General features: G+C 39.2%; 1 protein-coding gene across 9 annotated transcripts in view; it reads left to right on the forward strand.

Annotated features, from left to right (window-relative positions):
• UNC5D (unc-5 netrin receptor D) overlaps nucleotides 1-14,596 on the forward strand; it is a 559,094-nt gene that overhangs the window by 460,767 nt on the left and 83,731 nt on the right. For 7 of the 9 annotated variants that reach the window (XM_017536221.2, XM_017536239.2, XM_017536229.2 and 4 more), the window contains one exon: nucleotides 9,525-9,557. The exons of the other annotated variants lie outside the window; for them this stretch is intronic. In XM_017536221.2, the coding sequence (XP_017391710.1) occupies nucleotides 9,525-9,557 (33 nt within the window). The remainder of the gene's footprint in view (nucleotides 1-9,524; nucleotides 9,558-14,596) is intronic. 9 annotated transcript variants of the gene reach the window in all.

Genomic DNA, 14,596 nt, shown 5'->3' on the forward strand with positions numbered 1-14,596 from the left:
TTAGTAATGATTGATATCCAAGATCCCTTTCAGTCAGGATGTTTCCAAAATTTTGGCTTTCTGTCATATAAAGCAAACTCTCTTCATTTCATTAGTTCTGTAAATTATAAATTTTACATTTGCAGTGTAATTAATCAGGATTCGACAGCATAAAACCCTGGGCAAGAAATATTAGTCTGGACTAGAGAAAAATTTAACGTCTGAGATCATAGAGTGGTTTGGCTATAAAAGAAGTGACAAGAACCCAATCAGGGCAGTGATTTAAAACTGAGTAATCTACTGTTGTAAAAAACCCACTGGCCTCTGGGGTGTGCTGAACAAGCCAAATTAATAGAGATAAATGAAACCTCTTTGTTTTGATGCCACCTTTTCTCTTTAAATTACAAACTAAATACACAGCTCTTCAAGATCATTATGAAAGGTGATAAATAGCATAAAAATAATGATAATGTCTATTGATGATGTTAGTATCAACTTCATTAACCCTGCCCTCCCCCTTTCTCCAGAGCTTCAGTGCTGTGAATAAGAAAATACCTGGCCTTGCTTACATGTGTTTAGTACAGAACAATGTTAGCGTTCAGCAGAATGGAAAATTGCCATGATCATTCAGAAAGTTATCACAAGGTACTAAAAAGAGCTGTAAACAAGGAGTCAGGAGTCCTAGTTCCCAGTTCAGAACTTTTGTTAACTAGTACGTTAACTTGGGCAAATCTTATAATCTTGCATCTTGTGTCTGTAACTGTAAAATGAGTAAATTTGGCAAGAAGATCACTAAGTTTTATTTTAGCTTAAAAACTTGAGATAGATACACACATCTCTCTGTCTCTCTATCTGTATATACATATACACATACACTACATAAGCACATTAAAATAGATACACATGTAAAACATGAACATAATACATTGCAGCTATATATTTACCAGATTCCAGATATTATATGTACACACACATATTATATATATATATATATACACACACACACACACATTATATAATATGAAAATAATACCACTGACATTTCAGTGACTTCAGATTATGTGTTTTTTAATGAGTTTTGAGGAGAAGTTTATTCTAATTCATTTGCACCTAAAATCAGCCATTTGAGTCATTATTACATGAAGTGAGTTGGGTAACTTTTAGATGTGAAACAAATTGCCCTACCCCAACAAAACAAGTTGCTGGCCTCAACTAGGGACTGACTTATCAAATCCAGCTTCTTTAGCATTGCACTCCAAACTCCTCATCGAGAAGCCACAATGTCCTATGAATTCGTGTAGGACATAGGAAATTGATGTATCTCGACTTTGTAATATTTGTGATTGAAATTATATACACTGTATAAGGCTTAACAGTTCCTATTCACCTGACAGATATTTATTGAGTACCTACTATATTCTATTTATTGTTCTAGGTACTGGAAATAGATAAACAAGGCAGATGTAGACCCTATGTACAGTTAGTTTGGTCGGCAATGTTAGATAAATGTTTGGGCTAGTGTGAGGACTAATGAAGCTGAAAAACAATTTAGAAGTCGAGGGTCCTCAATTTATAATTTCCCTTTAAGCATTTTTTAATGAGTCAGGACTCATAGCCTCATATCAGTTAAGTATTTTCTTAGTCATCATAACAAACTCTCCCAAATCTCAACCCCCACCATCTTCCCTCTCCAAACTTCCCTACCTCCCTCCTGAGCAATTTAAAGAACAACCCTTGACACAGCAGGAAGCCACTGTGACCCTCTGGGCAAGGCTGGCACTTACAAATAGGATTCCTTTTTTATAACTGTATTGAGTTATCGTTGACAGTTAAAAATTGTATACATTTAATTTGCACAGCTTGATGATCTGATCTGTGTGCTTGTACAATAGTTGCCGCATCAAGCTAATTAGCATATCTATCACCTCACATAGCTCCTATTTTTTTTTTTAAACTGCATGTGTGGTGAGAACCTTTAAGTCTTGCCCTCTTAGCATATTTGAAGTACACAGTACAATATTGTTAATGGTAGTCACATTGTTTCACATTAGATTTCTAGGACTTCTTTATCTTGCCTAATTAAACTTTATACCCCTTGACCAATATCTCTCCATGTCCTCCATCCCAGCCTCAGCCCTTGGCAACCACCATGCTACTGTCTGTTTCTATGAGTTTGGTATTTTTAGATTCCTCATTTAAGTGAGATCAGATACTATCTATCTTTCTGCATCTGGCTTGTTTTACTTAGTATATTCTCCAGGTTAATCAGTGTTGTTGAAAGTGGCAGGATGGCCTTCTCTCTTAAGGTGAATTATATTTCATTATGTGTATATACTACATTTTCTTTATCCATTTATTTATCAACAGGCATTTAGGTTGTTTCCATATCTTTGCTATTGTAAATCACATGGCAGTAAACATGGGAATGTGGATAGCTCTTCAATACATTAATTTCATTTTGATATTTTTAAATGATTTTAACTATTTGAATATTACTCTTGCCTCAGCAATTATCATGACATTAACCAATACATGATTCTCTTAAATTATAGAATCTGGACATTTTTTTGTTCTGTTTTGAATATATACATATATATTTCTATTAAATGGAAGGTAGGGGATCAAAGCAAAAGAATTCATAGGCTAGAAAAAGGACTTTCTTATGCATCTTCCCTTGGAGCAGAAGCAGAGTTGGAAGCATTGCATTTTATCATTTTGAGGCTAATTATTGATAAAAATGTCTTATAGATATGGGCTTAAAAGTGTTTGCAGTGGTCCAAGAGATATTTTTCTCTGCATATTCATCACAAAAACAAACTAACACACATGGAATCAGTAGGAATGGATAGAAATCACAATGAAGTTGGTATCAATCTAGAAGTTTCAATGATTGAGCTCAAAAGTAAAATATGCAAATTCATTAAGCACGCTTATTTGTCCAGGCCACCCCCAGTTTGAAAGAAAAAGGGGGAAGACTATATCTTCTAAATGCACATTAATTATATGCTTTGACTAAGGGCAGTTCTGGAAGGTCATTGTTATCAGAAGTGACAGCCATGAGCCATCTGTTTTGGTACCCTCCTGACTTAATCTAATTAACATGATGGGATCTTGAACAATGCATAGGTAGAAGATGTCAATAAAACAGTTTTTCATTTACTAATGTGCATCTCAACTCATAGGACTTGTTATTTAGGTGGGTGTTTTTGCCATTCAGCCCTGGAATCCCACTAATTACTCATATTTCTCTGGGGAAACCAGCGATTTCTCTAACAGACATCACCAATTGGAAAATTCCAGGAGGAATCTCTAAAAAGTTAATATTTTCTGTGCTTGTCCTCCATAAGTATGCTCAGATTGCATTTTAAAAGGGGTAATAGATCTTGTGATGTCTATACAGGCTGGAAAGCTATAGGGAGTGGGGTTGGAGTGAGAAAGCAAGAACTGAACTAACCCAGTAATAAGTGGAATAAATATGGCCTCTGAAGAGTCATTGCTGAGCAAGATCTTTAAAAATGAGCTGAAAAGAAAAATGCAATAAGGTAACTAAAAAGTGTCAAAGCTAGAGATGTGTTATATTTTATGCTCTTTTGATATTTCTGCATTTTTAATCACTGAAATAGTTTTAGGATGTATACAAGAGCTGGAGGTTGTTTTCCTGCATGTTCTACTACCTAAATGAACTTTGAACACTCAGAGGAGAACAGAATCCCCACTTGTCATTGTCTCCCTGACATATTCCAGCGTAGCACTGTTGCCAATGCAAAGCAGGCCTCATGTTTGTCTAATTATCCTTCACTGCTAATACAAGGCCTATCTGCCAGGCCCTGGGATTTCCTGCAGCCTTGGACAGCATTCAGAGGGCATAGCACCAGCTCTTAATTATTTCTAGTTACGGGGGGAGAGGAAAAGCATCAATACATGAAATACACTGACAATCAATAACCTCAATCTCTCTTCTACCAGTCAGCAAATAATCAAGCAAATAGCTCTTAATTTCATCCCCCTTTCGCTTTTTCTTGCTGTGACTCTGTGGTCACAGTGTCACACAAATAAGCATTTAAATATGATTTACATGTTAGAGACCCATAACTGACAATGATTTTTTAAAGTATAAAATATATCAAATGAACATTTGTGATATTAATTTTTGGAAAAAAACACATCGTGTTTTTGTTACTATAAGTAAGACAAACTGTCAGAGAGGGACACAATGCCTGAAAATGGAGTAATCTCCAGAGATTTCAGGAAATAATCAAATTGATCTTTGCCATGGAGTCAGGAAACCTTTCTACAAGGGCTTCCCAAGGTGACGCAACAGCCTGGATAAAAGCTTTGAATTGACCCTGGAGAGAGTCAATAGATTTATCAGACTAGTGCATAGATTTTTACTGAGGTGCTCCAGAAATTAAGTCATTTCTGGCACAATGGGACCAGTAATGCAAGATCATAAAGGTAGGCAGAACAGCTGGCCACAACTCGGAGGCAATGTGCAGTGATGGTAGATTCTTGCACACTAACACTAGAGAATTATTGCAACACATAAGGAAATAAGCCAGAGAATAGATAGAAAAGGCAGACTATTCCACAGACTTCAGAATCAACTCCTAAATCATTTAAAAGTACAAAGTATATGGAGGGTAAATTAAAATACAAAACAGTTAGCAAATATGTTTTTGGGGGTGGCAAAGGTTTCAAAGCATATGATTTATGAAAAACAAAAAAAGTGGTCTTTGGAAGTAAAACTATGGTATATGACTAGTCTAGCGAAATTAAAAAAAGGTAAACATTGATTGTAATGATGCATTTGAATTGCTACTGGGAAGAGAGTTGCTGTCCCACTGGGTATTTAGTCTACATTTAAGCAACCCTACTAACTGAATCTTAAAAATGACATAGACCCAGGTATCAGGCAGATCTGTGCAGTATTCAAAACTAATGAGAGAGGATTTCAAGTAATCACCACCTATAGATTTTGAGGAGCAGCCCTCTGTCTGCAGCCCTCACTCTGTGGTTGGAGATGAACCCATCTGTCCACAAGTGCCATCTCCCCCCAGGCCTGCTCTCTGCAGTCCCAGGGATGTGGGCTGCATGCAGCTGACCACATTTGTTCTCTAGCAGAGGCTGGATGTGGGTGGATGTGTAGGGATGAGGATATAAATAGCTCCTAAGAACAATGGATACCATGGAAATGCTTCAGGAGCATGGAATATAAAAAAGGAAGCAAGAAATTAAAGGTGAAAAAGAAATGAATCATCACCAAAAATAAAAAGTAGATTGTTCTCTGTCCATCATGTAGATATATACCTCCCTCTCTCATATACATACAGGCAGACACAAAGCAATATGTGCCTTACAGTACTAAGTGACAAAAGCAGATTACAGAATATATAAAAGACAATTCCACGTTTGTGTAGGTAAAAATGACAAATCACTGGAAATTTTATGTAGTCTCATATCTATAAAATCATAGGGGATAAAGACGTAGGCTTGTATATATAAATTAACCTTAACAGTGGTTATCCCTTGGTGCTGGAATTATTCCTTTTATCCCTTTGTGATTATCTATATACGTATTTTTTTTATTTTGGATGCAGCAACTGCCATGTAACTGTGTAAATATAAAAATGAAATAAAATGAAAAAGGTAAAATGTGACCATTTAAAACACTTAAAAATGTTTGCATTTTAACTTGTAAATACACAAAAAGATGGTGAGACTGAGTTATAATTTATCATCAATTTCCATTTACTCAGAAGGTTCCAATCAGTATATGTTAGAACCTGGGAAAACTGCTATGATTTTTTTTTTCCCCAAACTATAGCTCAGCTTCCACTGGCTCAAAATTGCAACATCTCTCACCTGCAAGATATAGGAGAGACCCTTCTAAGGCCATTTGTATACCATAGCTAGCTACCCTAAGGCCTCTTAGGGAGGCAGAGACTAAAACTGACCACACAGATTTCAGATGTGTTGCCTGGAAGTGATCGTAATCACAAAAACTCAAACCTCAAATGATCAAGATCTCTTGGAGTAGGGCCCAGGTATGAGTATTTGTTTAAAAATCTCCCCAGGTGATTCTAATATGCAGCCAACATTAAGAACCATGACCCTAATGGATTAATTTACTAAGGGTCATTTGAACTTGTCCTTTGGAGAGAGGTAAAATTAAAGCAGTCTCTCACCCTGAGCCTTGTGAGAAACTGATTATGCAAACAGAATAAAAATCATAGCACACAGAGTGGGTACTTCTTGGAAAGTTAGTGAAGTCAGTGGGTAGCCCTCTCTTGTGCTTACTGTAGACCAATCTCAATCAGATATTTCTTGGGAAAATGCTCTAAGTTAGCAGATTCCTGTCAAGGTACCATTATTTTACAAAACACGGCAGAATCAAATTTTGATGCTAATGCCAGACAACTAAAGCTCTCTTGGGCACCAGAGGTTTCCAGCCATTTCCATAGGAGGATACACATTGATACGAGACATGATGGACTCTAGCACAACAAGTCCCACTGTAGAGCAGTGACCATTTGAATAATTTTTACTCTGCTTTAGGACATCATTGTGAATGGATTCTTGTAGAATGTGAAGGCAAGGGAGCCCGCATCCTGGCCCCTGCCCTACTTTTTAACATATCAGAAAACTGAACTTTTGCTTTGCGTTGCTCTCATAATAGCAGAGGCCGGGACTAGATACAAGTTTTAATGTGTATTCAAGAATCCCCCAATTTCACTAGAATTTCTTATTTGGAGTTGTGACTTCTCTCCAAGCAGCAGCACAAACAGGCATTTTTTTTTTTAACTCTGATGATGATCATGATAATCCTAACAGGTTGAAATTGTGTCATTAGCTATCGTTTATTACATTTATTGATGACAAACATGTGCTAACCCTATGCTGCATGGATTTCCAGTTATCATGCATAATCATCAGTAGCAACCTTTAGTGGGAAGTTTTATTCCCATTTTGCTGTGAGAACACTGAGGTTACACAGAACAGAGACAATTGAAGGTTTAAATCCAGTTCTGATCCTGAGTCTACTAATGCCATCAAGCCACAATGCCAATAACAGTGACTCCAGAGCTAGGTGAGAGGGGGAAATGCCTCACTCATGCCCCATGTGCCCTTGTTGCCCTTGATGCCCTTGATTTCTGTGTCTCAAGTCCAAGTCCACGGCCCTGGGCTTTTCAGCCACAGTCATTCATTCATTCTTTCAGAGCTCTACCTGATAGAACTCTACTACTCCAATATTTTCATAGCCTGGCTATATTAGATTTATTTTTCTGGGGCGTAGTTATATATCTCACCCTGTTTTTAATGGAGTTTCATTTTGTTCTCCAACGTAATCTTTGTTCCTGTGGTTTAGAAGAAAGAAAATACTGTTAAGCTCAGTCAGAGTTCTAAACAGATGTTCTACATGTCTCCTTGTGTAGTTGTAGCAATGTATCACTTTCAGACATCTCAGCCTTGGCCTGCCAGCCTCACTCTGCCCCATGCCAAATGCTTTCAAGTACCATGCAATAAGCAAAAACTGAGGCTAGCTTAAAACCACCAGTCATTTTATTCTGATTCTTGAATGCATTAGCATCTGGACTTCGGGAGGGACCACCTGCTCTCAGGAACACTAGTGCTGTCACATCTGTTCAGTAAGGGAAAAGCAAATGTTCTCTGTTTTAAGAAATCTGACTATGGTCATATCGATATAAACAAGTTATTACTTTTATAAGGATTTTTCTTTTTAAAGAAAGATTTGGCAGAAATTACCTTTTACCATCTCACTTTGCTTTTCTATTTTAAAAAACAGTGGCCCAGGCTAGGTGTGGTGACTCACGCCTGTAATCCTAGCACATTAGGAGGCAGAGGTGGGTGGATCACCTGATGTCTGAAGTTCTAAACCAACCTGACCAATATGGTGAAACTCCATCTCTACTAAAAATACAAAATTAGCTGGGCATGGTGGCACATGCCTGTAACACCAGCTACTCGGAAGGCAAGGCAGGAGAATCGCTTGAACCCAGGAGGTAGAGGTGGCAGTGAGCCAAGTTCACACCACCGGACTCCAACCTGGGCAACGAGAGCGAAACTCCATCTCAAAAAAAAAAATGGTGGCCCATTTCCAGGAGTGTGATTTCCACACATCTTGTGAAAGTTACTTCCACAACAAATCAGATGGCAAAACACACTGGAGCTGCATTTATAGCACACTGCATTCACATAATACAAGAGTATTCTGTAGAAACCATGTTAAATGCAGTAATGAGTTAGCATGAGAAAGAGTCTATGGAGAACTCAAGAGAGCTGTGTTGATCTGCCTGGGAGGGGTGATGGTGCAGTCAGTCAGATAATATATAAGTTTTCAAATGTGTACTGTGCCGGATTTGCTTCAGTTAAAAACATAATCCAAAATGACAATCTCACCTAACGCACCTCACCTTCAGGTAAACAGAGAAGTGGATTGCATGGGGTCCCTCTACCACTGTGTGAGTCTGTAAATGATTAGCAGCAGCCTGGACCCCTGTCTACCCATCTGATTAGACAGTGCCTGACTGGACAGTGCCTCATCTAAACCCTAAGAAGGGACTAATGAGAAGGCGGAAACACCATGCAGATCTTCTGGAATCTTGGCATAGTGTCTGAAGGGCAGTCACCTTGGGTTCCTGCCCTGTCGTGGAGTTGTGTTACCAGGTCGGGGGAATGGGGAGAAGAGGGACTGTGGTGTGACACAGAATAAGCCACAGAGGCCCAGTCTCAAGGTGACCTGTAAGATTAGATCATTTTAGTGATGGGAGATGGGACAGGAGACAGTGAATGGGGGACACTGGGGGCACTGAGAAAATTCCTCAGCTGAGCTCTGACTCCTTTGGCCCTGCTGAATGCCTTTTCTCTTTATCTACCTCATCTGATGGGTGCACTGCTAAATCCGTGATTATAAAATGACACCTTTTCCATCAAGAGAGATGGAACAGATTTTAGCAGATAATGGAGATGCAAAGCAAACAAAAAAGAGTGATTTCTTAAAAACAAAGCTCTAATGCGTTCACTGTGCCACACCCATACCTGATAAGAATGGATAAACAGGCAGAGTTGGGGACTTTTTAATCCAGGCTATGTTTACTGCAAACCAAGGCAGGATCCCATTAAATATTTATCTGCTGGTTCATTTTTCTATCATCCAGAGTGAAATGGCATCCCTTACCTGAGCAGGCTTCTGGTCGTATATGATACAGTGACAGGCTGAAAGCTCACTGCTCTCCTGATGCTGATAAGAATCTAGCAAACACAACAGAGAGAAATGCTAGTAAACCCACAGGAAAATAAATTTTTAAATGATGAAGTAATCCTATTTTTTTTTTTTTATTTTTCAAAAGAGAACATTTTTAAAAAAAAATAGAATGAAAAAAACTATGGACAGTACCATTCCTGTTGTCCATAAAAATGGAGAAAATGTTTTATTTATAGAGGTACATACAAAGTGATACAGAAAATATATCTGCTCCATGTAAATTTATTAAATGCAACTTTCTTTTTCTCTTTCTTTCTTTTAGATAAAAAACCTCTTCATGAAATAAAACCCCAAAGTAAGTTATTTTTCTTCTTGTGAATATAATTTATTCTCATATTTGCTGCCTTGCTGTTGTATTTGTTCAGGAGCTGAGCAGAACTGAAGTTCCTATGAAAGATCCAGGGCTTTTGGGGCCTCTCCTCATTGAGTTCAGAGTCACATATCAGAGGTTTAAATCCAAAAGGAATATGCACACCCCTCTCCTCCCTCCCAGTAAAAGTAAATCTCTCCTCTTGATTCTTTCTGCCTCTAAGTCCATTTCTCTGCAAATGTCATCTAGGATTCTTATTTCTGAAGAGATTTGTCACATCAAAATTAATAAATATTTGTCAGTACACGCTTTCTTAGAGCAGCCTTGGGCAAAAGCCTGACTACAGGTCTCTCCACCTAGCAGGAGGAGGGGGTGCACCTGAGAGCACAAACCCAACATCTTATCTCCTGTGGAATCCATGGCAACTGGGCAGATTAGGACCCAGAACTACATGGTGAAATAATTATGAGCTGAGGATTGGGATGTTGGTACTGGCTTAGGCTCTTTGTCCCAGGCTTGCTTCCCAGAGAGGTCTTTGCATTTTCTTCATTTTATGCTTCCTGTAGAGTTGGAGAGAGGAGATGGCTGGAATGGCTAGCAATACGGCATGTGACCTTATGTTCTTTGGTATCACCTTTTAAACTTCCCAATTTCCAGGGTGTCTCAAGAAAAATCAGAATTTAAGGTGGAGGGTTTTAGGATCCAGGAATCTCTATTTTTCAGAGCTCCTCAGGTGATTCCAAGGTGCAGGTGAGGCTGAGAACCATGGTCTTGGAAACATGTTTCTCAAAAGATAGATCAGAATCCACATGCATCAGAATCTCAGGGTGCGGCCAGATCTTGTTAAATTAAATCTGCACCACCTCAGGACAGAATAAGTAAATTTGAATTCCAGGTTGACGACCTCCTAAGAGTCTATGTGTTCATATGTTCCCCAAATCATTCTCATACATCAGAAATTTGTGAAGCATGCTAGGGAAAGTTCAAGATACTGGAGCAATATTAATACAGCTCTCATCAATAGAAGATTAAACAACTGCCTGGCTGGTTTGGTTTGCAAAGCTTGTGAAAGATGTCCCTGCCTAGCATCGCTCATTCTAGTATAAACTGAATGACTTTTGATCTTTTAAATCCTAGGGTATTAAAATTCAAAGAGCTTGGAAGAGTTAATAGCTACTATGAGCTAACTTCTTTGAGAGAATTAAGACCCTGTGAGAATAGACAGAAATAGGTACCTTGGGACAGGGGGTCACAAGACATGAGGGAAAAATCCAGTAAAGCCATTTTGTTCCTATTTCCTGATGTTGCTTCAGGAAGGCTGGAGATACACAGGCATCATTACTTGCAGAGTCAGAATTTTGGAAAACAACAAAAATGAACATTTAAACTTCTTTCCCTGCTGTCTGCTGCCCATTTTTTTTTTTAAATCATTACTACTTAAGTATTGGCTCTCTGATACCGTGCTTGTTTGACTTTGAATTTATGGGAAGACCGAGTTTGGGGTTACCTGCCTGTGTGTGTTCATGTGACTGTGCATTGAGGGAGAGAGAAACAGGTCACTGAATATTTGGCCTGCACTTGTGTCAAGACTCTCAGGATGACAGGTAGAGTAAGGGGACTCTTAACTTTCTTGTGGCCACATGGTGCATGCTGTCCACTGATTCTGTCATATAGCACAAAAAAGATCATAGGTATCCGTGTGGTGGCCAATGTGAGAGTTACTTAGAAATGCATGTGTGTGTGTTTTTAAAATTAATTTCATGCTTAGTTTGTGAGTCCTGTGCCATCCTAATTTGGTTACATCTGTACTTCCAGCCATAAACCCCACAGAAGCTATTCCCAGTCCTTAGGGACTTCAGCATTAGTTTTTGCTTGGGGTTCTCGCTCCTGAGCACCATGCTTAATTGCTGGATACTGCAACGGAATCGCTTAAACTGTTTTGTGATTTCTCTAAAAATAAGGCCTTAGAGAATCAATGTGATTGCAAAAGGCTCCCAGAGGAATCCATTCGGGGTTCTGTAAGCTGCATGGTTAGGAGTGTATTATACAAATTCAGGCTGCAGTTGTTCAGTGAAAGAGGGGCTTAGTCTGAGACTACATGAATCATCACTGATGCAAAATCAAAGTCAATTATGAAGATAATTGAGAAACAACCTGTGCCTATATATAGCTGTACACATGATCTTCCATAAGGCCTGGCAGATAGAAAACATCACTCAGAGCTCTGCATAGAGTGCCCCACGAGCACGCAGGCAGAGGCACAAGCTTAGAGTTGTGGGGAGGTATAAAAAGAAAGGGAAGTCTTAAGATATCTGTTGGCAAATCATAATGACAAACTGGGGAAAATAGGTGCACTGCATAGTTCGTGAAAGCACTTATTGTAAATGAGATAATTTAATCAATTACGTTTCCTAATGTACTAAACCGAATGTTTCATTTTCTGCTTCTGCACATCTTAAATTATCTTCAGGTGCTTTATGAGATTTAATCATAGTTAATAGAAACTTCATTACCATCAAATGTGCTTTCAATAAATGTTGTGTAACAATGTCAGGAGGTACGGTAAAATGTAGTAGGTTCTGAATGGCAAACACGCACCCCCAGAGTCAAACTGAAAAATGGTTGCGTTCAGACAATAAGACTCCTTGGAGGGTTGGAGTATGCCATTTTCTGAAAGGCTGTGAGCTTCTGAGTAGCAGCTGGTTTGGTACGTTTACCTGAAGGGTTGAAAAGGATTTAGCTTTTCCCTGGAAAATAACTCATATTACACAGTCTCTCTGTGTCTCCTTTCCATGCAGTTGTGTACCTAATAGAGATTAGTCCTCAGCATAAACTCAGTTAATAGTTCTAGAGCCGGCTACCTCCAGGACTTTTTCAGTTGAATATGTACTAATAACCTTACTCTCAACTTTTTCAGAGTTGAATTTATCCTTCTCTCTCCCTGTCTTTAGTGCATTCCTCTTCCTATCTTCTCTATTTCAGGGAACAGTATACCATCGACACAGTGTGTAGGGCAGAAACTTGGAAAGCCTCCTAGATCTTTCTTAGGGATCTAGGCAGGAAAAGGAAGATTTCCTTCATCTCCCTTTCCCTGCTTACTACCCAATAATTCATCACAATCTGACTGTTCTGCCACCTACTAGATTTCAAGTTCATCAGCCTATCTCCATCTCCACTCTGCTCAAACCCATCCCTTCCTTCCTTCAGCAACTTACTGAGTGCTTACCTTGTGCTAGGAGGTGTTCTGGGTGGTGGAGAATCAACACTGAGCAAAACACATGCAGTTTCTCCTTCTATCAAGCCCACAGTGTTAGTGAGGAAGGACAGGAATAAACAAACCAGAAAATGCATAGTGCTAAGTGGACTGGAGATGGTGGTAAGTGTTAGGAAGAGAAGCAGAACAGACTGGGGGCTCAGATAGGGTCAGAGGGAGTAATGCTTTTTGATGTGAAGAGTTCAGGTGTGCCTATAATAAAGTTATGTCATTGGGCATGGTGGCTCACTCCTGTAATCCCAGCACTTTGGGAAGCCTAGACAGACGGGTCACTTGAGGCCAGGAGTTTGAGACCAGCCTGGCCAACATCGTGAAATCTCGCCTCTACTACAAATATTAAAATTATCCAGATGTGGTGGTGTGTACTTGTAATTCCAGCTACTTGGGAGGTTGAGGCAGTAGAATCACTTGAGCCCAGGAGGTGGAGGTTGCAGTGAGCCGAGATTGCAGTGAGCCAAGATTGTACCACTGCACACCAGCCTGGGCGACAAGAGTGAGACTCTCTTATCTCAAAAATAAAATTAAAAAGTTGTGTTTGAGAAGAAACCTGAGGGGAAAAAAAACAGGAAATAAATGTTCTAGGTAGCTGGAGGATGAGCAGACAAGGCAAAGGGAACAGCAGGGCACAAATGCTATTAGGTGGAAGTTTGGTTGGAGTCGGAGGGATGGCAAGGAGACCAGGATGTCTGCAATAGAATCAGAAGTGAAAAATAGTAAGATCAAAGAAGCTGGGTGAGGGAAGAAAACTTCAGAGTTTATTATAGGCCGCTGTAAGGACTTTGACCTTCACTCTGAGGAAGCTGGGAAACTATCCAGGGTTTTTATTCAGAGTGACATGATCTAATATATTCACAGATAAACTCTTAACTAGTGGGTCGAGTGTAAACCTATAGGGAACCAGAGCAGAAGCAAGGAGATCTGTCACAGTGACCTATTATAACGATAATCTGTCACAATACCTGGGTTTTTAGGGTAATCTGGCTTTAAGATGATTGTTGTTTGAGCCAGCTATATAGAGACAGGAATTGTAAAAATGGGTCATATTCTGGATGTCTTTTGAAGGCAGAGGCAAAAGGATTTTCTGATGTATCGGGTATAGAGTACAAGAGAAAGAAAAATGTTATGGATGATTCCAAAATTTTGGCTATGCAACTGGAAGAATGGAGTTGGCCGTTATTGGTATGGGAAAAAACTTGGCATAGCAAACCTAGAGGAAGAATTAGGAGTTCAGTGTTATAAATTGTAAATTTAATAGACCTAGTAAACGTCTAAATGGAGAGGTTCAGTAGACAGTTGAGGTTGGCCAGAGAGCCTAGAAGTCAGAGGACTGTGTGGGCTGGTACTATAAATTTGGGGCTTGTCAATGTCCGGATGATATTTAAAGCCCTTAGGTTGGATGAGATCACTAGATAATGAGTGTGAATAGAGAAGAGAAAAGACCTGAGAACTGAACCCTAAAGGACATGAACATTTAGATGTAGAGGAGGTCAGAAGTCACTGCAGTCAAAACTATCAGTCCATTGAGCAAAAGAAAAACCAAATGTGAGGAAAATGGTGTCCCAGAAGAAAAGTCTAAAAATTCAGACCATCTTCACTCCCACACCAGGATTTCTAGAGTTGCCTCTTCGTAGCCAGTCTTGCTCAGCATCAGTTTATCTAATCTATCTAAAACAAGTCCTGATTATATCACATTCCTGTTTAAGCCTTTTCAGTTGTTCAGTGTTATTCTTAAGAGGAAGCCTAGAGCACT

This window comes from Cebus imitator, unplaced genomic scaffold, assembly GCF_001604975.1.
Source record: "Cebus imitator isolate Cc_AM_T3 unplaced genomic scaffold, Cebus_imitator-1.0 Scaffold5, whole genome shotgun sequence".
Taxonomy (NCBI): domain Eukaryota; kingdom Metazoa; phylum Chordata; class Mammalia; order Primates; family Cebidae; genus Cebus; species Cebus imitator.